At 45.0% G+C, this 23728-nt stretch overlaps 1 protein-coding gene across 1 annotated transcript in view; it reads right to left on the bottom strand.

The window, feature by feature from the left end:
* The window catches only part of SKAP1 (src kinase associated phosphoprotein 1), a 958799-nt gene that overhangs the window by 201642 nt on the left and 733429 nt on the right, over window positions 1–23728 (bottom strand). The window contains exons 6-9 of the mRNA XM_063963151.1: window positions 21400–21465; window positions 19903–19986; window positions 4598–4722; window positions 4453–4516 (exon numbers count right to left, since the gene is read on the bottom strand). Coding sequence (XP_063819221.1) covers window positions 4453–4516; window positions 4598–4722; window positions 19903–19986; window positions 21400–21465 — 339 coding nt within the window. The remainder of the gene's footprint in view (window positions 1–4452; window positions 4517–4597; window positions 4723–19902; window positions 19987–21399; window positions 21466–23728) is intronic.

The raw sequence follows: 23728 nt of genomic DNA, 5'->3' as shown, positions 1-23728 counted from the left end.
GCACGGCCCCAGCGTCATGCTGAGGACTTGGCAGACGCGGTGGAGGGCTTCTTTTCCTGGGAAAGGGCTGCCTGCTGCAGTCTACTTCCCTTACCTCTATGTCTGGGCAGATATGACTGGCCTTTTGCCTGCATGCCCTCATGGGAAAGGAAAGATTGAGGCTGAAAAGACGGTGTCTTTTTTAGCTGAGATGTAACTTGGGGTAAAAAAGGTTGGATTTCCCAGCTGTTGCTGTGGTCCCCAGGTCCGATGGACCGACCCCCAAATAACTCCTTCCCTTTATACAGCAATACTTCCATCTGCCGTATGGGATCTGTATCACCTGACCACTGTCGTGTCCCTGACATCTTCTGGGAGATATGGACAACGCACTTATCTTGATGCCAGAGAGCAAATATCCCTCTGTGCATCTCACATACATATATATAGAATGCATCCTATTAAATGCTCTACATGAATAAAATATTTTCAGTCAGGGAATCCGACCAAGCCAACCCAGCACTGCATCTCCAGGCTGATGGCGATCGCTGGTCGCAGTATAACCACCGTATGTGTGTATATACTTTTTAGGATATTTTTCCAGCTTCCTATCAGCTGGCTCCTTGAGGGCGGCCGTATCTGGAGACGGTAACGCCACTTGATAAGCGTGTGAGCGCCTTATCACCCTAAGGGGTGTTTCCCAACGTACCCTAATTTCTGGCGGGAAAGGGTATAACGCCAATATTTGCTATCGGGGTAACCCTACGCATCATCACACACTTCATTTTATTTTATCTGATTCAGGAAAAACTACAGGTAGTTTTTTCCACTCCCACATAATACCCTTTCTTGTGGTACTTGTAGTATCAGAAACACGTAACACCTCCTTCATTGCCCTTAACGTGTGGCCCTAATGAGAAATACGTTTGTTTATTCACCGTCGACACTGTATTCAGTGTCCGTGTCTGTGTCTGTGTCGACCGACTGAGGTAAATGGGCGTTTTTAAAACCCCTGACGGTGTTTCTGAGACGCCTGGACCGGTCCTAATAGATTGTCGGCCGTCTCATGTCGTCAACCGACCTTGCAGCGTGTTGACATTCTCACGTAATTCTCTAAATAAGCCATCCATTCCGGTGTCGACTCCCTAGAGAGTGACATCACCATTACAGGCAATTTCTCCGCCTCCTCACCAACATCGTCCTCATACATGTCGACACACACGTACCGACACACAGCACACACACCGGGAATGCTCTGACAGAGGACAGGACCCACTAGCCCTTTGGGGAGACAGAGGGAGAGTCTGCCAGCACACACCAAAAACGCTATAATTATATAGGGACAACCTTATATAAGTGTTTCTCCCTTATAGCATCTTTTATATATATACAATATCGCCAAAATCAGTGCCCCCCCTCTCTGTTTTAACCCTGTTTCTGTAGTGCAGTGCAGGGGAGAGCCTGGGAGCCTTCTCTCCAGCTTTTCTGTGAGAGAAAATGGCGCTGTGTGCTGAGGAGATAGGCCCCGCCCCTTTTACGGCGGGCTCGTCTCCCGCTATTTTTGAAGTTAGGCAGGGGTTAAATATCTCCATATAGCCTCTGTGGGCTATATGTGAGGTATTTTTTGCCTCTAATAAGGTTTTTATTTGCCTCTCAGAGCGCCCCCCCCAGCGCTCTGCACCCTCAGTGACTGTTGTGTGAAGTGTGCTGAGAGGAAAATGGCGCACAGCTGCAGTGCTGTGCGCTACCTTTATGAAGACTCAGGAGTCTTCAGCCGCCGATTTTGGACCTCTTCTCTCTTCAGCGTCTGCAAGGGGGCCGGCGGCGCGGCTCCGGTGACCATCCAGGCTGTACCTGTGATCGTCCCTCTGGAGCTAGTGTCCAGTAGCCAAGCAGCAAATCCACTCTGCACGCAGGTGAGTTCACTACTTCTCCCCTAAGTCCCTCGTTGCAGTGATCCTGTTGCCAGCAGGACTCACTGTAAAGTAAAAAACCTAAGCTAAACTTTCTCTAAGCAGCTCTTTAGGAGAGCCACCTAGATTGCACCCTTCTCGTTCGGGCACAAAATCTAACTGGAGTCTGGAGGAGGGTCATGGGGGGAGGAGCCAGTGCACACCACCTGATCTGGTAAAAGCTTTACTTTTTTGTGCCCTGTCTCCTGCGGAGCCGCTATTCCCCATGGTCCTTTCAGGAACCCCAGCATCCACTTAGGACGATAGAGAAAAAGTTTTACTATCAAGGTGTGTGTGTCCTGTTTTTATTTGGGTATTTTTTCCCCAGTAGTACTACAGGTACCAGCGGACCCGTTTTTCTCCCGCATGCTGGTACTTGTGGTTCTCCAAGTACCAGCTTGCGGGGGAGGCTTGCTGGGACTTGTAGTACTGCTGGAAAAAACAATATCTTTTTATTATCACAAAAGGCTATCAGCCCCCCCATCCGCAGCCCATTGGATGGGGGGGGACAGCCTCGGGCTTCACCCCTGGCCCTTGGGTGGCTGGGGGGGGGGACCCCTTGATTGAAGGGGTCCCCACTCCCCCAGGGTACCCCGGCCAGGGGTGACTAGTTGGATATTTAATGCCACGGCCGCAGGGCACGGCATAAAAGTGACCCCCGGCTGTGGCATTATCTGTCCAGCTAGTGGAGCCCGATGCTGGTGTGAAAAATACGGGGGACCCCTACTCTTTTTGTCCCCCGTATTTTTGGCACCAGCACCAGGCGCAGAGCCCGGTGCTGGTTTTAAAAATACGGGGGATCCCTGGCCAATTTTTCCCCTGCATTTTTAGAACCAGGACCAGCTCGATGAGCCCGAGGCTGGTTATGCTTTGGAGGGGGGACCCCACGCCATTTTTTTTCCGGGTTTTTAACGTTTTTTTACCGTTTTTTAAAATCGCGGCAAAATCCGCCAAATCGGCCGATTTTCGCCCGCGACTCTGGCGAATCCGTTTTTCATTGAATATGGTGAATTCCGGAAGCCACCTTCCGGGATTCACCTGTCGAATTGAGTCGAATTAAAAAACGGCGAAAATTGCCGCAAATTCGACCGCAATTGCATATACCTATATGTCTCCATAATCCCAAAAACGTCAGTATTCTTGGAAAGTGGTTTGTTCCTTTGTAAGGGAAAGAGAACAAACGTTCTCAAACAACGGTTTCTCAATTTCTTTTTGCTCTGGGAAGGGATTGTGGATTCGCAGGAATATCTGAGCATTTCTGTAATCAGAAAGCAGCGACTTTCTACAAATGTTTACGAATAATTCCAGTGATTTTGTCATTTTCTTCCAGTGATTTGGACCAATAATACCATTGATCAGAATTAACAATTCTTGTGATATTGAGGTGTTTGTGTCGCTTAGCTTAGCTTATTTTAGCCGTCCAGCGACCACAGTGCACCTCTTTTTCTCTTTTCTTTACATCATGTGCTGTTTGGGGCCAATTTTTTTAAGTGCCATCCTGTCTGACACTGCAGTGCCACTTCTAGATGGGCCAGGTGTTTGTGCCAGCCACTTGGGTCGCTTAGCTTAGTCATCCAGCGACCTCTGTGCAAATTTTAGGACTAAAAATAATATTGTGAGGCGTGAGGTGTTCAGAATAGACTGGAAATGAGTGGAAATTATGGTTATTGAGGTTAATAATACTATAGGATCAAAATTACCCCCAAATTCTATAATTTAAGCTGTTTTTGAAAAAAAAACACCCGAATCCAAAACACACCCGAATCCGACAAAAAATTTTCAGGGAGGTTTTTGCCAAAACGCGTCCGAATCCAAAACATGGCCGCGGAACAGAATCCAAAACCAAAACACAAAACATTTCCGAAGCACATCTCTAGAATTTACATATTCTGCCTTTACATGATCTCGAACGGCTGTGGACTGCACTCATTTGAGCATCTAGCCCATGGGCGTTTTAAGAAAGGAGGGGGCCCGTGTGCAGACTCCGGGGCGCCCCCCTCCTCTCCACAGCGCTGCAGGCTCCGGCATCGAGCCAGAGTATACTGCTCATGTGCAGGTCTCTGGAAACATGGCGCCCGCCGCGGTCCAGAGACAAATTTTGAACTGCGCACGAGCAGCGACCATATTTGGATGGATTTTTGATGCAAATGCAGCGGCTGTAACGCTAGTCGTGGGACTCTGGAGAGGTAAGTATAAACAACATGGGTGCAGTGTGTATGTCCCCTGGACCCAGGGGCCCGTGTGCACCGCACACATTGCACCCATGAAAGAAACGCCGATGATCTAGCCCCATACTACATTTTTTTGTTTTTGCAGTTCAGTTGCTATTGCACAGTGATTAGGAACATGTCCCATTGGCCTATGACTTTTTGCAAATTCAGGACTTTTCAGATTTAACTATACAAATCCATGAGCAGTTCCATAAAACCTGGTGCATTGTTCACAAATGTCATCACATCATCAGTTACCAGACTCCAAAATTACCCAAAGTGTGGGATTAGTCAGAATGCAAAGTACTTACCCCTTACCAAAAACTGTATCTGGTCAACCCAGTCCCTAGCATCTGCTGGACTAGTTGCTGTAAACTGTAAAATAAAACGGTATTAGAGATTGGCAGTGTTAGAGCTATTAGAGTTTATTTTTGTCACCAGAACACTGAATATTACCTCAAAGCTGCGATTGCCCGGTGACACAATCTCAAAGCAGGAATCTCGTCGAGAGTCTTTGCGGATGTTTGGAATCAACTGGGCACCACAGTCCTTTATGAGGAACCCACCCTTGGGAACCTTCCCTGAAACATGATCAGCATTTTTTATTTAAAAAGACACAATCCTCCAACATGACTTACAGATGTGGACACTGTCATCTAGACTCCCCGCACGTTAAACAGCCCTTCTTGGGCATGACTTGGTAGCGCAGAGAATTTTATCATGCGACTTATTCCATTACGATGCATCTTACACGTAAACAGATAATTTTGCTGATTAAAATGATATGCGGTATACCTATATTCTGTGTGCAACTGCAGCTGTATCTGCATGCGAAATGCTACGTTACAGTGGTTTCCTAGAAAACACAGTTAACGTTGCATTTCGTATGCAGATACAGGCGACGTCGCACACAGAATACAGGCATGTCGCATATCATTTTAATCAGAAGAGTCTGCCTGTGCATCTTATTCACATAGTGATGTGAATAAGACGTATTTTTGGCAAAAAAAGACGCCAAGCGCTAATGGAGTTGCACGGGACCTGTCAGCTTACTCATGTCAGGCATCTCCTGCTGTGTGTCGTATAGAGGCAAGATGTATGAGGACACATCTGTATTTCTATTGCTATACGTAATTTATTTTTTAAATAAAACATATGAAGTCTCATGTCTAAGATACACTTTTCTTAAATAATATTATATGATGAGCTAAAAATATAAATCTGGGGCCCAGATTTATCAAGCCTTGGAGAGTGATAAATAGCAGTGTGATAAAGTACCAATCAACTCCTAACTGTCATTTTTCAAACACAACCTGTAACATGGCAGTTATGAGCTGATTGGCTGGTACTTTATCACCATGCAATTTATCACTCTCCAAGGCTTGAGAAATCTGGGCCTTAATATAAAGCGGCAGTGTGATGAAGATTATGGCATCACATTGGCACAGTGACAGTTGGAATGAACTCTGAACCCTCCCATCAGTGTCAGTAATGATACTTCCAGAGTTCTGTCAAAACACACATCTACAGTTTCCAAACACTTCTGTAATTTCTCGTATTTAGGGGCCCACTTATCAACAAGTGTTAAAACTCATTGTCAATGATAAAACTCGCTGAACACATGACTGGCTGGAGCACCATTTATCATACACAACAAGTTTTATCACTCACAATGGGCTAGATGCATCCTTACTTATAGAGTGATAAAATGGGGAGAGAAAAAGTACCAGCCACTCAGCTCCTTACTGTCATTTTTCAAACACAGCTTGTAACATGGCAGTTAGGAGCTGATTGTTACTTTTCTCTCTCCCTTTTATCACTCTCCATGCGATGACACATTTAGCCCTATAGTTTTATCACGCGTTAATAAGTTAGTCCTACAATCATCACATACCACCTCATGATGAAAATAAAGATACTCCTAAAAAATCACTTAATAACATCATAAAAATATCCACAACTAATAATAACCAGTAGTGCAGAAGAAAGGAAAAAAGGTAAATAGTGATGAACACTGGCCACATACAGAAAGAAAAAAACAAACTATGTTGAGAAGAAAAGAGAATGTCTCAAAAAATACAAACGTAAGAGGAGAAGAACAAAACGTGTTGACTCATTCAAGCACTGCATTGCCGCTATATGACTTTGAAATCATCAGACCTACTCAGCCGCAAAATAAATAGAAACTCTATCTGAGGTGTCTGTGCCCAGAAAGACCGTTTCCATTGCGCAATGAATTACAAACAAGACGTAGCAGCCAAAGAAAAACAACCTATGTGTACCTACACAGGCAAATGATTTATCTCTTGAAAGCCGGACATCTTTTGGAGGATATTATCCCCCCATATCGGACTACCAAGAAGGTACTCAGAAAGTTTAGACTTTTATATATGGAACAGCATCAGGCTTATAAAATTTGTATTTAATTAATGGAGCTACTACTCCCAATTGAAAACCCCAAACAACTGATGAGTATTATACTTACTACTAATTGTGTTTCATAATAAGATGTGGTGTGGCATACTTTTAATTATCCTATATCATTATTTAAAGTTACGATGTAAATGCGTATCAATTGATCAACTTTTTTAAATTAAAGATATAGTTAACATTTACGATATATACCGTATCTTGTTTATTAAGGGGGAATTTATCAAAGCTTGGATAAAGATAAAATTGTGAAAGATAAAGAACCCACCAATCAGCTCCTAACTGTCAAATACAGTTTGTAAAATATGAGGCAGAAGCTGATTGGTTGGTACGTTATCTCTCAAAATTGTATCTCTCTTCAAGCTTTGATAAATACTCCCCCCTAAATGTTTTATTTGTGGCCGTTATAAATAAATGTTACATTTTATTTAAATATAAACATTCTTATATCCTATGACAAATTTAATATTAATTTTTCTTACTGATCTTGCTTTTTTCCACAGTATCAGGACACCACATGTTGCCCACCCCTATAGAATAAGGCACCTTCCTTGCAGGGCTGTAACTAGGGTGGTGCCGCTACAGAGTAGGAGGCGCTGTTGGCGACACTCAATTATCTGTTTTAATTACTTTTACTTGTAGTTTCACCCCTTTTTGAAGCCCAGCATCTCCTGACTGCCCCTATCTCCTTCCCCCACCCCTTCCGTTGCTAATACCTATTTTTCATTTACAGCTCGTTAATATTCAGTCACACTGTCCTTTATTACAAAATGTTGACATACCTGGGATACGAACCCATTGCCTGTGGTATTGCAGTCAGACATTCTATTCATTGAGCTATCTGCCCTTGCAGGGAAAACTAGAGAATTCTAAGCTAGAGAAATCTAACTATTTGATGCTTAGCTTTTACTTTGTGAAAAAATGACTAGCATTGTAGCTGAGCAGATCTATGCAGTGTGTGGCTGCAAGGGATTGGATGTGTGGCTACAAACTACATAGATCTGCTTAATTGCAACGTTTACAAAGAACAAGTAGCTTCATATAGTTAGAAATGTCAATGTCAGGATCAAATAGCTCCGTGAGTACGGTGTTTGGCTGGAATGCAACAGGTTATGGGTTTGAATCCTGGGCATGACAGTATATTGAAATGTATAATTTAATAAATGGTTTTGTAACTGAATAATAAGGAGCCCTCAATGTTCTATGTACAGTGCCTTGCTAAAGTATTCACCCCCCCCCCCCTTGGCTTTTTACCTATTTTATTACATTACAACCTGTAATTTCAATTTTTATAATCTGAATTTTACGTGATGGATATGCACAAAATAGTCTAAGTTGGTGAAGTGAAATGAGAAAAATTTATATAAAAAAGAATTTTTATAAATTAAAATCTGAAAATTGACATGTGTATATGTATTCGCCCCCTTTGCTATGAAGCCCCTCAAAAGTTCTGGTGCAACCAATTACCTTTAGAAGTCACATAATTAGTTAAATGAAGTCCACCTGTGTGCAATCTAAGTGTCACATGATCTGTCAGTATAAACACACGTTTTCTGAAAGGCCCCAGAGGCTGCAACACCACTAAGCAAGAGTCATCACACCATGAAGGCCAAGGAGCTCTCCAAACAAGTCAGGGACAAAGGGGGTCATTCTGACCTGATCGCTCGCTGCCGTTCATTGCAGCGCAGCGATAAGGTCAGAAGCGCGCATGCGCCGGCGCCACATGCGGGGCGGACTAGCCTTGTGCTGGGCGTCCCCCCGAATGTGAGTGTGCCTGATCGTAGCCCTGCAAGATTTTGCAGGGCTATGATCAGGTCTGAATTAGGCCCAAAGTTGTTGAGAAGTACAAGTCAGGGTTGGGTTATAAAAAAATATCCAAATCTTTGATGACCCCAGAACACCATCAAATCCATCATCTTCAAATGGAAAGAACATGGTACCACAACAAACCTGCCAAGAGAGGGCCGGCCACCAAAACTCACAGACCGAGCAAGGCGGGCATTAATCAGAGAGGCAGCACAGAGACCAAAAGTAACCCTGAAGGAGCTGCAGAGTTCCACAGCAGAGACTGGTGTATCTGCGCAAGTGACCACAATAAAGCCGTACACTCCATAGAGCTGGGCTTTATGGAAGAGTGGCCAGAAAAAAGCCATTACTTAGTGTTAAAAATAAGAAGGCATGTTTTGAGTTTGCCAAAAGGCATGTGGACGACTCCCCAAATGTACGGAAGAAGGTGCCCTGGTTAGATGAGACTAAAATTTAACTTTTCGGGCACCAAGGAAAACGCTATGTTTGGCGCTAATCCAACACATCCCATCACTCCAAGGACACCATCCCCACAGTGAAACATGGTGGTGGCAGCACCATGCTGTGGGGATGTTTTTCAGCAGCAGGGACTGGGAAACTGTTTCGAGTCGAGGGAAAGATGGATGGTGCTAAATACAGGGATATTATTGAGCAAAACCTGTTTTAATCTGCCTGTGATTTGAGGCTGGGACGGAGCTTCACCTTCCAGCAGGACAATGACCTGAAGCATACTGCTAAAGCAACACTTGAGTGGTTTAAGGGGAAACATTTAAATGTGTTGGAATGGCCTAGTCAAAGCCCAGATCTCAATACAATTGAGAATCTCTGGTCAGACTTGAAGATTGCTGTTCACAAGTGGAAACCATCCAACATGAAGGAGCTGGAGCAGTTTTGCCTTGAGGAATGGGCAAAAGTCCCAGTGGCAAGATGTGGCAAGCTCATAGAGACTTATCCAAAGCGACTTGCAGCTGTAATTGCCGCAAAAGACTCTACAAAGTACTGACTTAAGGAGGGGTGAATAGTTATTCACGCTGACGTTTTCTGTTATTTTGTCCTATTTGTTGTTTGCTTCACAATAAAAAAACAAAACATATTCAAAGTTGTAGGCATTTTCTGTGAATGAAATGATGCAAACCTTCAAACAATCCATTTTAATTCCAGGTTGTGAGGCAACAAAACAAGAAAAATGCAAAGGGGGTGAATACTTTAGCAAGGCACTGTATACAGGGTTACCTCAGGGTTACATTTGGTCTCTGTGCTACCTCTCTGATTAATGCCCTCTTTGCCCGGTCTGTGAGTTTTGGTGGCCGGCCCTCTTTTGGCAGGTTTGTTGTGGAACCATGTTCTTTCCATTTGAAGATGATGGATTTGACGGTACTCCGGGAATCATCGAAGATTTGGATACCCAACCCTGACCTGTACTTCTCAATGTCACGATCCGGGTATCTGGACGCCATTTCTTACCCATCAGATGCCTCCTAAGGCTGGCTCAGCGCTCCAGGACCGGATCCCATCTGTTATCCTGATGTGTACATTCCTGTATCCTCTCCTGTCACTCTGGGACGCTGTCACAGTAAACGCCATATTACACCTGGCATGGCGTCTCCCGCGGCCTCCGCCGCCGTCCCTGAACTTCTGCATGCAGAGTGTCTGAGTGGCGATTACGTCAGCCGCGGCCTCCGCTGTGTCCGCGTGGTTGGATGTGCTCTTATCAGCCTGGCGTCTCCCGTCTCCGGTGGCCGGCGCCGCCATTACTGTTTTCATTACCACATGGATTACAAACCAAACTTCCCTCCAAGTGTCTGCATGGGCGCAGCCATCTTGGATGTTGTCAGCTGATCATTTCCACCAATCTGTTGTCAGTATTGTTTATTTGCATAATTGCCTAGCCAATCCCTTCCTTGCTGCAGGTATAAATACACTGTGCCTGAGCAAGGAAGGCGTCAGTGCTTTGGTTGTCAAACCTAGTTCCTGTTTGTCTCTCTCCTGTGATTGTCTTCCAGGTTCCAGCTCCTGTCTCAAGACTTCCACCATAGAGACCCGCACCAGCATTCCACCTGCGGTGTAGCCTGACTCTCCAATCCATTGTGGATTCATCTGTTTCCAGCTACAACATTACCTGCTTCCAGCCCAGCTTCCAGCAGAGTACAGCTTCTCTTAAAGGGCCGGTGTCCTTTCTACACTTTACCACTCTCCACCGGTATTATTATTTCTCCGCTCTCAAGTTCTACATTCCAGTTCATATTTCATCGCTCCCAAGTTCATTTATTATTTAACTGGTTCCAGCCAGTATCCACTCCGTGCTAACAACAGTCTGGTTCCAGCCAGTATCCACAGCAGCCGTTTTATCTTCAGCAACCCAGCTTTTCCTGGAACACCAGCTGGTACAATCCTGGGTTATCTCCATTGCTACAGTCGGGCCTGGTAAGGACTTTCCATCTAGAAGATTATAAGAACTATCTCACACTACCAGTGCCCTGTGGCTCCTGCCATCCTGTAGTACCCAGGAACTGTATTTATTCTTTGCTGACTTTTACATTTTCTTTTACTGCTGCTGTGTTGCGGAGTTGTCATAATAAACATCATTGACTTTTATCCAAGTTGTCGTGGTCACGACTTCGGGCAGTTATTATTCATGTTACTTACATGTCCAGGGGTCTGATACAACCTCCCAGGTTCCGGTACATCTCAGCCCCTACAACTGAGGCTGCCTCCCGTCAGCTCAGGCCCTCAGTTGTGACAGTAAGCACTGACCATATGAATCCAGCCGGAGACCAGGATCAAGCGGCCAGGCCGATGCAAGAACTGGCAGCCCGACTAGAACATCAGGAGGCTGCACAGGGCCACATCATCCGCTGTCTCCAGGATTTCTCTACTCGGCTGGATGGGATTCAGACAACTCTACGTGGATCAGGCGCGTCTGGTGCGTCAACCACAGTGACTCCAGCTATAACCCCACCCACCTTACCCATTTCTGCTCCACGTCTTCATCTTCCAACGCCAGCAAAATTTGACGGATCTCCAAGATTCTGCAGGGGATTTCTCAACCAGTGTGAGATTCAGTTTGAGCTACAACCTGGCAATTTTCCCAGTGACCGTACAAAAATTGCCTACATTATTTCTCTTCTCAGTGGCTCAGCCCTTGATTGGGCATCACCGTTATGGGAGAGGTCCGACACCCTGCTATCCTCCTACACTGCATTCGTGTCAACATTCAGGCGTATCTTCGACGAGCCAGGCCGGGTAACTTCAGCTTCATCTGAGATTCTCCGTTTACGCCAGGGATCACGTACTGTAGGACAATATCTTATACAGTTCCAGATCCTGGCATCCGAACTGGCATGGAACGACGAGGCCCTGTATGCTGCATTCTGGCATGGCTTACCTGAGCGTATTAAAGATGAGTTAGCTACCAGAGACTTACCTTCCAAGTTAGATGAGCTAATCTCACTCTGCACGAAAGTTGATTTACGTTTCAGAGAGAGAACAACTGAGCATGGAAGATCATCTGCTCCAAAATCTTCTGCTCCTCCTCCTCGCCAACTGTCACCATCTAAAGACGAGCCCATGCAAATTGGCCGTTCCCGTTTAACTCCTGCTGAGCGCCGAAGACGTCTCTCTGAGTCTCTTTGTCTTTACTGTGCAGCTCCGTCTCACACCATCAATGCCTGTCCCGAACGTCCGGGAAAACTCCAAACCCTAGCTCGCCCAGGAGAGGGCCGGCTAGGAGTAATGATCTCCTCTCCATCTCCTCATGATTGTAATCTCCCAGTGTCGCTCCAAATTGCTCAACGTTATCGGAACGTCATTGCCCTCCTTGATTCCGGAGCAGCTGGGAACTTTATTACCGAAGCCTATGTTAAACGGTGGTCCCTACCCACCGAGAGACTTCCTTCGTCCATCTCCTTAACTGCCGTGGATGGCAGCAAGATTTTTGATGCAGTTATTTCCCTAAGGACTCTACCAGTTCGTCTGAGAGTGGGAGTTCTTCATTCCGAATTTATTTCTTTTTTAGTGATTCCAAGAGCCACACATCCTGTGGTCCTGGGCCTTCCATGGCTCCGTCTTCACAATCCATCTATTGATTGGACGACTACGCAGATTCTGGCATGGGGTCCCTCCTGTGCTGAGACATGTTTGTTTAAAGTATTGCCTGTCTGTTCTTCCTCCCCCAGGTCGTCTGATGTTCCACCTCCTCCATATCAAGATTTCACGGATGTGTTCAGTAAAGCTTCTGCTGATATCCTTCCTCCTCATAGAGAATGGGACTGCCCGATTGATCTCGTTCCAGGGAAGGTTCCACCTCGAGGCCGAACTTATCCGTTGTCTCTGCCTGAGACGCATTCTATGGAGGAATACATTAAAGAGAACCTAGCAAAGGGGTTCATTCGACCTTCTTCTTCCCCAGCCGGCGCAGGCTTCTTTTTTGTAAAAAAGAAAGATGGTGGTCTGCGGCCGTGCATCGACTACAGAGGTTTGAACGACATTACCATCAAGAACCGTTATCCTTTACCCCTGATTACTGAGCTCTTTGACAGAGTTAGCGGAGCTACCATCTTTACAAAGCTGGACTTGAGAGGTGCATACAATCTCATCCGGATCCGTGAGGGTGACGAGTGGAAGACCGCCTTTAACACCCGTGACGGACATTATGAGTACCTCGTCATGCCCTTCGGATTGAGTAATGCTCCAGCTGTTTTCCAGCATTTTGTCAATGAGATCTTCAGAGACATTCTATACCGTCATGTCGTGGTCTATCTAGACGATATCCTCATTTTTGCCAACGATTTAGAGGAACATCGTTTTTGGGTTAAAGAGGTTCTGTCCCGTCTCCGTGTCAATCATCTCTATTGCAAATTAGAGAAATGCGTCTTTGAAGTCAAGTCCATTCCGTTTCTAGGGTACATTGTGTCCGGTTATGGACTAGAGATGGATCCTGAGAAACTACAAGCAATCCAAAATTGGCCGATACCCTTAACCCTCAAAGGGGTCCAGAGGTTCTTAGAGTTCGCCAACTATTACCGAAAGTTTATACGAGACTTTTCCACCATTGTGGCGCCTATTACTGCTTTCACTAAGAAGGGTGCTAACCCGTCCAAGTGGTCTGAAGAAGCCATGCAAGCATTTCATCTTTTAAAACAAAGGTTCATCTCTGCGCCTGTTCTGAAACAGCCTGACATCGACTCTCCTTTCATCTTAGAGGTGGATGCCTCCTCCGTTGGAGTAGGAGCGGTGTTATCTCAGAGGGCTAAAGATGGCCATTTACACCCTTGCAGTTTCTTCTCCCGGAAGTTTTCCCCAGCTGAGCGCAACTATGCCATTGGCGACCAGGAGTTGCTAGCCATCAAGCTCGCTCTAGAAGAGTGGAGGTATCTGTTGGAGGGAGCTTCTCATTCAATCACCATACTTACAGACCACAAGAACCTTTTATATCTGAAAGGCGCACAATGTCTCAACCCTCGTCAGGCCAGATGGGCACTTTTCTTTTCCAGGTTCGACTTTAAACTCCAGTTCTGTCCGGGCTCTCAGAATCGCAAGGCCGATGCCCTTTCCCGCTCATGGGAGCAAGAAAATGAGTCAGAGTCTTCAGACAAGCATCCTATTATAAATCCGTTGGCATTTTCCACGGTAGGGATGGACTCTACGCCCCCATCAGGGAAAAGTTTTGTGAAACCGATGCGAAGGAAGAAGCTCATGCATTGGGCCCATGCTTCCCGTTTTGCCGGACATACAGGTATCCAAAAAACCCTGGAGTTTATCTCTAGGTCCTATTGGTGGCCAACTCTGAAAAAGGACGTCTTGGAGTTTATTGCATCTTGCCCAAAGTGTGCTCAACATAAGGTATCCCGCCAGTCGCCTGCGGGGCAACTGGTTCCACTATCTGTTCCCCGTCGACCTTGGACCCATTTGTCGATGGATTTTATTACAGATTTACCCATGTGCAACAAGTTCAATACCATCTGGGTGGTAGTTGACCGGTTCACCAAGATGGCACACTTCATTCCTCTCACCGGTCTTCCGTCAGCTTCCAAGTTGGCTCAAGTATTCATACAAGAGATCTTCCGACTCCACGGTCTTCCTGAAGAAATTATCTCAGATCGAGGAGTTCAATTCACAGCCAAATTCTGGCGAAGTTTATGTCAAGTCCTCCAAGTCAAGCTAAAGTTTTCCACGGCTTACCATCCTCAGACCAATGGTCAAACCGAGAGGGTGAATCAGGACTTGGAGGCCTTCCTCCGCATCTATGTGTCCTCCTCTCAAGATGACTGGGTTCAATTACTTCCCTGGGCCGAGTTCTGTCATAACAACCAGTATCATTCTTCATCTGCTTCAACACCATTCTTCACTAACTTTGGATTCCACCCTAAAGTCCCTGAGTTCCAACCGCTTCCAGCAACTTCTGTTCCCGCAGTGGATATCACCTTGCATCAGTTTGCCAATATCTGGAAGAGCGTACGATCAGCTCTGCTCAAGGCATCGTTCAGGTACAAGAAGTTTGCGGATAAGAAGCGTCGAGCAGTTCCTGCTCTCAAGGTGGGTGATCGGGTATGGTTATCCACGAAGAATTTGAGGTTAAGAGTTCCCAGTATGAAGTTTGCACCTCGCTATATCGGTCCTTTCAAGATTGAACAAGTCATCAATCCTGTTGCTTACAGACTCCAGTTGCCTCCCTTCTTAAAAATACCCAGGACATTCCATGTTTCCCTGTTGAAACCGCTGATCTTGAATCGGTTTCATTCCTCACTTCCTCCAACTCCGAAAGTCCAAACTCAACGAGGCGTTGAGTATGAAGTAGCCAAGATCCTGGACTCACGTCACCGTTACGGTCAACTACAATATCTTATTGACTGGAAGGGTTATGGCCCTGAGGAACGTTCATGGACCAATGCTTCTGATGTCCATGCTCCTGCCTTGGTCCGGAGATTCCATTCCAAGTTTCCTCAAAAGCCAAAGAAGTGTCCTGGGGCCACTCCTAAAGGGGGGGGGGGTGCTGTCACGATCCGGGTATCTGGACGCCATTTCTTACCCATCAGATGCCTCCTAAGGCTGGCTCAGCGCTCCAGGACCGGATCCCATCTGTTATCCTGATGTGTACATTCCTGTATCCTCTCCTGTCACTCTGGGACGCTGTCACAGTAAACGCCATATTACACCTGGCATGGCGTCTCCCGCGGCCTCCGCCGCCGTCCCTGAACTTCTGCATGCAGAGTGTCTGAGTGGCGATTACGTCAGCCGCGGCCTCCGCTGTGTCCGCGTGGTTGGATGTGCTCTTATCAGCCTGGCGTCTCCCGTCTCCGGTGGCCGGCACCGCCATTACTGTTTTCATTACCACATGGATTACAAACCAACCTTCCCTCCAAGTGTCTGCATGGGCGCAGCCATCTTGGATGTTGTCAGCTGATCATTTCCACCAATCTGTTGTCTGTATTGTTTATTTGCATAATTGCCTAGCCAATCCCTTCCTTGCTGCAGGTATAAATACACTGTGCCTGAGCAAGGAAGGCGTCAGTGCATTGGTTGTCAAACCTAGTTCCTGTTTGTCTCTCTCCTGTGATTGTCTTCCAGGTTCCAGCTCCTGTCTCAAGACTTCCACCATAGAGACCCGCACCAGCATTCCACCTGCGGTGCAGCCTGACTCTCCAATCCATTGTGGATTCATCTGTTTCCAGCTACAACATTACCTGCTTCCAGCCCAGCTTCCAGCAGAGTACAGCTTCTCTTAAAGGGCCGGTGTCCTTTCTACACTTTACCACTCTCCACCGGTATTATTATTTCTCCGCTCTCAAGTTCTACATTCCAGTTCATATTTCATCGCTCCCAAGTTCATTTATTATTTAACTGGTTCCAGCCAGTATCCACTCCGTGCTAACAACAGTCTGGTTCCAGCCAGTATCCACAGCAGCCGTTTTATCTTCAGCAACCCAGCTTTTCCTGGAACACCAGCTGGTACAATCCTGGGTTATCTCCATTGCTACAGTCGGGCCTGGTAAGGACTTTCCATCTAGAAGATTATAAGAACTATCTCACACTACCAGTGCCCTGTGGCTCCTGCCATCCTGTAGTACCCAGGAACTGTATTTATTCTTTGCTGACTTTTACGTTTTCTTTTACTGCTGCTGTGTTGCGGAGTTGTCATAATAAACATCATTGACTTTTATCCAAGTTGTCGTGGTCACGCCTTCGGGCAGTTATTATTCATGTTACTTACATGTCCAGGGGTCTGATACAACCTCCCAGGTTCCGGTACATCTCAGCCCCTACAACTGAGGCTGCCTCCCGTCAGCTCAGGCCCTCAGTTGTGACACTCAACAACTTTGTCCCTGACTTGTTTGGAGAGCTCTTTGGTCTTCATGGTGTGATGACTCTTGCTTAGTGGTGTTGCAGCCTCTGGGGCCTTTCAGAAAAGGTGCATTTTTACTGACAGATCATCTGACACTTAGATTGCACACAGGTGGACTTCATTTCACTAATTATGTGACTTCAGAAGGTAATTGGTTGCACCACAACTTTTGAGGGGCTTCATAGCAAAGGGGCTGAATACATATGCACATGCCAATTTTCAGATTTTAATTTATAAAAAAACTTTTTTATATACATTTTTCTCATTTCACTTCACCAACTTAGACTATTTTGTGCATATCCATCACATAAAATTCAGATTACACTTTTTTTTTAATTACAAGCTGTAATTGTAAAAAGCCAAGGGGGGATGAATACTTTAGCAAGGAACTATATATATATATATATATATATATATATATATGTATATATATTTATATATATATATATATATATATATAGAGAGAGAGAGAGAGAGAGAGAGAGAAAAATGTGGGAAGAGGCATATCACGGGATTTCTCTGGAACTACATATATATATATATATATTTATATATTTATATATACAGGTTGAGTATCCCATATCCAAATATCCGAAATACGGAATATTCAGAAATACGGACTTTTTTGAGTGAGAGTGAGATAGTGAAACTTTTGTTTTTTGATGGCTCAATGTACACAAACTTTGTTTAATACACAAAGTTATTAAAAATATTGTATTAAATGACCTTCAGGCTGTGTGTATAAGGTGTATATGAAACATAAATGAATTGTGTGAATGTACACACACTTTGTTTAATGCACAAAGTTATAAAAAATATTGGCCTAAATGACCTTCAGGCTGTGTGTATAAGGTGTATATGAAACATAAATACATTCTGTGCTTAGACTTGGGTCCCATCACCATGATATCTCATTATGGTATGCAATTATTCCAAAATACGGAAAAATCCCATATCCAAAATACCTCTGGTCCCAAGCATTTTGGATAAGGGATACTCAACCTGTAGAGAGAGAGAGAGAGAGAGAGAAAGAGAGAGAAAAATGTGGGAAGAGGCATATCACGGCTTTCTCTGGAATCAATTTGTCATTCCCCTCCCCCTTGAGGGCATGCACCTTATGTCCCTATTGTAAAAAAAAGGGCAGGGGGCACCAATTCTCTTTCTGACATAGGGCACCAAAAAGTGTAGTTGTTGCTCTGCTTCGTAAAGTGCATACACACAGTATGATATGGTCTATGCCCGATTTTGACTATGGGGGTCATTCCGAGTTGTTCGCTCTGTAAATTTTTTCACATCGCAGCGATTTTCCGCTTAGTGCGCATGCGCAATGTCCGCACTGCGACTGCGCCAAGTAAATTTACTATGCAGTTAGGAATTTTACTCACGTTTTTTTCTTCGTTCTGGTGATCGTAATGTGATTGACAGGAAGTGGGTGTTTCTGGGCGGAAACAGGCCGTTTTATGGGTGTGTGGGTAAAAACGCTACCGTTTCTGGGAAAAACGCGGGAGTGGCTGGAGAAACGGAGGAGTGTCTGGGCGAACGCTGGGTGTGTTTGTGACGTCAAACCAGGAACGTCAAGCACTGAACTGATCGCAGATGCCGAGTAAGTCTCGAGCTACTCAGAAACTGCACAGAGATGTATTTTCGCAATAATGCAAATCTTTCGTTCTCAATTTTAAGAAGCTAAGATTCACTCCCAGTAGGCGGCGGCTTAGCGTGTGCAAAGCTGCTAAAAGCAGCTTGCGAGCGAACAACTTGGAATGACCCCCTATGTGATTTCCCTTGAACTCCCCCAGAGCCCAGATATTGTCTATATACGCGGTGCGATAATGGCTATGTGCAATATACTTTGTACTAGATAGTAAAAATTGCCATGACTGCAGAGTCTATTTTTTCTTGTGATACCGATCTTGCGGGTCCGCGCATCGGTATCGCAAGCTGTGTACAAACGGGGGGGTCATTCAGACCTGATCGCACGCTAGTTTTTTTCGCTGCGCTGCGATCAGGTCAGAACTGCGCATGCGTATGCACCGCAATGCGCATGAGCATCGTACGGGTGCAAAGCGGATAGTTACTGAGCGATGGATTTAACAAAGAATCCATTCGCACAGCCAATCGCATGGAGATTGACAGGAAGAAGGCGTTTGTGGGTGTCAACTGACCGTTTTCTGGGAGTGTTTGGAAAAACGCAGGCGTGTCCAAGCGTTTGCAGGGCGGGTGTCTGACGTCAATTCCGGGCCAGAACAGGCAGAACTGTTACCTTTTACATTGATTCAGCGTTCAGACAGTACCCTCCGCGATATCACCCACTCAATCCGTTACATTAGCCATCTTCCAGGCCGGCAGCCCAGGTGCTGTGTTGCGGAGTCAGGGCCTCTGGGGATCTGGGTGCGGCTGTGGTGGGGAGGCACTTCTGTGACATCAAGCGCAGAGGAGGCTCCGGGGCTCAGAGAGTTTGCGGCGCAGGGAGGGCTATAAAAGCCTTCCGCTGCGCCACTTTCATATACACCTATGTCGGTGGCCGCAGCAGCTTTTGTTCCACCTACGTATTGGCTAGGGACTGGGGATTGTGGATGCCGGAGGGGGCAGGCAGACAAGCAGCAGGACACAGGACAAAGCAGTAAAAGGATTTTTTTTCTTCCCTATCTACAGCGCAGAAACTTGCTGCAGATGCAGTGGCATACCCTCCAACTGTACCTTTTTGTCAGGTACAGTACCTTTTTTTGTGGTCTGTACCGATTTTTGGCTCTCCAAACTTTCATTGAAAGTATAGGAAAAGGGGCGTGGCCATGCCCCTTTTTGAATTTGTACCGAATTTTATGTGTAAATTGTTGGAGGGTATTTTGCTGCAGATGCAGTGGGCCTATTTTGGGGTGTGGACCTGGAGTATGCACGAAAATTCTGTGAGATGTACAGAGTCTTACAGAATTTTAGCAATATTAAGGTTTAGCCGAATTCTTACAAACCAGCTAACCAAATAGGAATCTGAATCAGCGTGTATTATGAAGTTACCAGGATACAACATTTAACTTAATGCCAAACTTCCCTTCTGCATCCACAATGATAATGTTTCATGTAATAGCCCCTATACCTCCCAACAGTCCCAACTGTAGATATAGTAGATCATAATACATCAAATAAATAGGAAAAAAAAAAAGGAGAGAAAATACCTTGCCATTATTACCTTTCTCATTAGAGTAGTAACAAAAGGACATATTTGTAAGAACACACCACCTCTTCTGCCATTCCGACCCAAAGAAGCCATGATCTAGATGAAAAAGGGCAGGTTTTATTATATACACTATCTAAAAGCCCATCAAAATGATGGACACCAGGGCAGGATAATAGGGGGGGAGGGTCTGTGCATGGCCTGTGCAGGGTGTGGGAGGGGCATCTGAGCCGGTTATCTGTCTCCGCATCATCTGCAGCCCCAGCACCAACCCCTCCGACTCCTGGTCACTACACTGCTCACCCCACACAGGGTCTCACCCCTTACTGCCGGATTGATTCACCTTCTCCCCTGGTAAGTGGCCACACTTGTCCCCGATGCTTCCGCTGAGCGCGTTGGACCTTCTGGCGGTTCCTGCATCTGTTTCCTGGTTACTGCTGCTACTTGTGCCCTCTTGCTGCCCTCCTTAGAGGTAACTATAATGAATAAATCTGCATCTCCCTCTCCACTGCCCCTACCATTCCACTCATTACCCAGTCCCTATCTATCCCAGTCCCTCCCCTCTCTCTTCCCCCCAGTCCCTATCTGCCCCTACCCCCCCCTCTCTTCTCAGTCCTTATCTGCCCAATCCCTCCTGCCCTCTCACTCCCCCCCAGTACATATCTGACCCTAACCCACTCTCTAGCCCCCAGTTCCCTCTCTCTGTATGTAGCAAGTGCGAAACAGTCAGATCAGTATTATTAATATTAGCAGCAGCAGGGTAGGAGGCTGTAACATCTCCCCGCAATATCACTTTCAGCTGTGAGTCATTTGGTCTGTGTGGAGCAGCCCTAAACCTTTAATTATATAGGATGTAAAGCTTGTTAGCTTACTTTCTGGCATATTGAATGATAACTTCACTGGGACATATTTTTAGAAAAACAACAATATTTGATCATAAAACAAATTAGCTCTGGAATTTGAGACCGTTTTACAGCATCACTACTTGTGCTGGACATTACTATTTTAAAGACAGCACTGTACAATGTATGAAAAAAAATATTAGTTTCTGAATGCGGAATTGCCAGATCTTTTAAGCCCTGTTAGGTGCGAAGTGGGGCCTCCATGGCTCAGACTTCTTTTTCCTGCACATCCCACATATATTGGATCAAGATTTCGGGTACTGCACTGAGATACAAACCAGAGTGTGCTAGAAGCACCAGAGCAGACAGCGACACCACCAGGCAGGAAAGAGAAGCTGCACAGGTTGTGACAGGTGCAGGGTACTAGAATGAACACTACACTAGTATCAATGGAATGTTCTTTCCCTGTCACACAGAAGTATTTCATATCAGTAGATGCTGCATGCTACATGGTTTCTAGATGGATTAACTCCTGTGTAGCACCACAAGCACTACAGTCTTATTGACTACACCTCTTTGTACAGAGAGATCTTGAAATGCACTTCCTGCCAAGTACCAATTCAGGAGAGTATCTAGCATACTCATGTAATGAGTTTATATGTTACTGTACCTCGGTTTCTCTTTTCCAGATAGCCATGCTTTAAAACCTGTTCAGGTTGTTCTACATCTCCGGACTCTGATATAAGATAAAAGAAAAAAATAAAACAAAATTTTTGCTTTTTTTAAATGAAATAACACAGACTAAGTTGGTAGGACTCATTGGTCTATCATTAGACTATACATTGTAGTCATCATCTCCAGTAACCCGATGACTAGTAGAAGCAAAACATTTTCCTGTCCTGCTGAAATAATTGGTTGTACATACAAATAAGAAAACTCAGATGGAAACACAGCACAGATCAGTCACAGAGCGCTTAGGTCACTAGATTTATGATCACTGCATCTCTCCAGACAGAGAAGTGTTACAGTTGGGCAGCCAAGCTCTTAATAAAAAAAAATTTGCATGGAAATTAAAATTCAAGGCAGCTTATTTAAACTGCAATGCATATTTATGGAATATTTAGTATTCTGGTATGTGGCATGCACAACATGGGAGGAAATATGAATATTACATTACTGTCCCCACACTAGCATCCAGGACCCTGCTGGCAAGAGCATAACAAATGCCACAGTAAAAAGTTTTATTTAGATGTTAAGCCTCCTGCCCGCAGCAGGATTTCAGAGAGTGTGCCGCACGCGCCCATCACTGCGCACTCAGGAATTGAATTACCCAGGGGGGAGACACTGCTGATGAGCTTTGCTGCGCTTATTTAATTTCATTTACTTTCAGTCCATTAGCAGCATGGGGCTTTCTGTATCCCCACAAGAATGTCACAGGCATGAAAATGCTGTATAAATTACAGGGAGATAAACCTTGGACTCAAGGCTACATGTACTCAGAGATGAGTGGTTCAACAAAAGATCAGCTACCCTCTACTGTACTGTTGTTTTTAAATATGAAATTGAGACCGTCCTGTACAGAAGAGCCATGGCATTAATAACCTACGTAACTTCTGCAGCTAATATAGAAGCTAAACAAAATAATGAAACATTCAACACAAAATAAACATTCAACATATTGGATTTGTACTGTCTATAATGCTATGAATGTAGCAAAATACTGAATTTACCTATGAGCAAGCACAGTTATGCTACACACAGTTTTATGAGAGCTCTAGTCTTCAAAGTACTATACTAGGTCATTAAATACAATTATTTGGTGTAATTAACAGTTGAATAAACATGAGGATTAGTCCTATAACAATTGACAACTGGACCACCATTAGCACTTTATATTTTGCTGGCCTACAGTTTCTATCATCTGTAATTAGCAAAACATCTATTACCCTCTCCCTGAAACTTCCTTAATGGAGAAAGAAGTGCTGAAGAACTGCCGTAGTGGTCTGTGTTTAAAGGGTCTATACATGTTTGTGGTCTTATGTAAAATAAAGGGTAGTGCCTTGTAATCAATATTACATCAATAAAACAAAGTTAATCTGCAACAGTCCAGATCATTGTCTGTCAAGATACTAGTTGAACAGCATCATACGTCCCAACTGTCCCTATTTTTGTGGTACAGTCCAGTTTTTTTGAGCACTGTCCCGCTGTTCCACCCGCAGTTGGGAGGCTCTCTGTCAATCACTGCCCTGCATAGCACACGGGAGATAGAGGGATTGGGGGCATGCCAGCAGCTCAGAGCCTTGGGCATGCCCCCACAGTGATGAAAACATGAGGCGCGGCTTGCGAGCATGACATCTGTGAAGTCGCACCCCTTTTCGGGCATGAGGGCTGCTCTCTAATCAAGAGATCTGCTGCAGAATCACTACTATTAGCTATTATTTGTTTATTAGTACAGTAACCTGGTTTGTAGTGCAGTGAAACCTGATAAGTCACGTAAAGTTCTTGTCTTCCAAAAACAATTCTAGCCACGCAAGCATTGATATCAACAAATGTTTGTGAACAAGATCTATTTATTTTTGGGAATGCATGAAAATGGGTTGGTAGCAGATAATGGTTGTTGGCCTATGGCTAAACTGAGAAATAATCCTACTGAAAGGGAAAATGTCAGGACCGAACCATGTGTGGCTAATGGTAAATAGTAACGCAGTGGTTTACCATCTACCCATCTTCCATTGAGTAATTGGAAGGTGAACACAACTTGAACACATGGCAAAACAGTGCTAAATATGTCCACACTGGTTGGAGTTGCTGTGGGCATTATGAAAGCAGGTTGATGTTAAAGCTCTGGTATGTGACCTAACTATGTCCACATTTCTGCCAAATTGTGCAGTAAAAATTGAAGCATTAAAGCAATTGTCAGCCTTGTAAACTTGGTAATAAGCAGAAAAAAAATGTGGTGTCCTTGTCTGGGAGAGAGCATAACTTGTTGTAGAGAGATG

The sequence above is a fragment of the Pseudophryne corroboree genome, chromosome 3 (assembly GCF_028390025.1).
Source record: "Pseudophryne corroboree isolate aPseCor3 chromosome 3, aPseCor3.hap2, whole genome shotgun sequence".
In the NCBI taxonomy this organism is placed as follows: domain Eukaryota; kingdom Metazoa; phylum Chordata; class Amphibia; order Anura; family Myobatrachidae; genus Pseudophryne; species Pseudophryne corroboree.
Note: the sequence above shows the minus strand (reverse complement) of the source record. Positions and strands in the feature narration are given on the sequence as shown.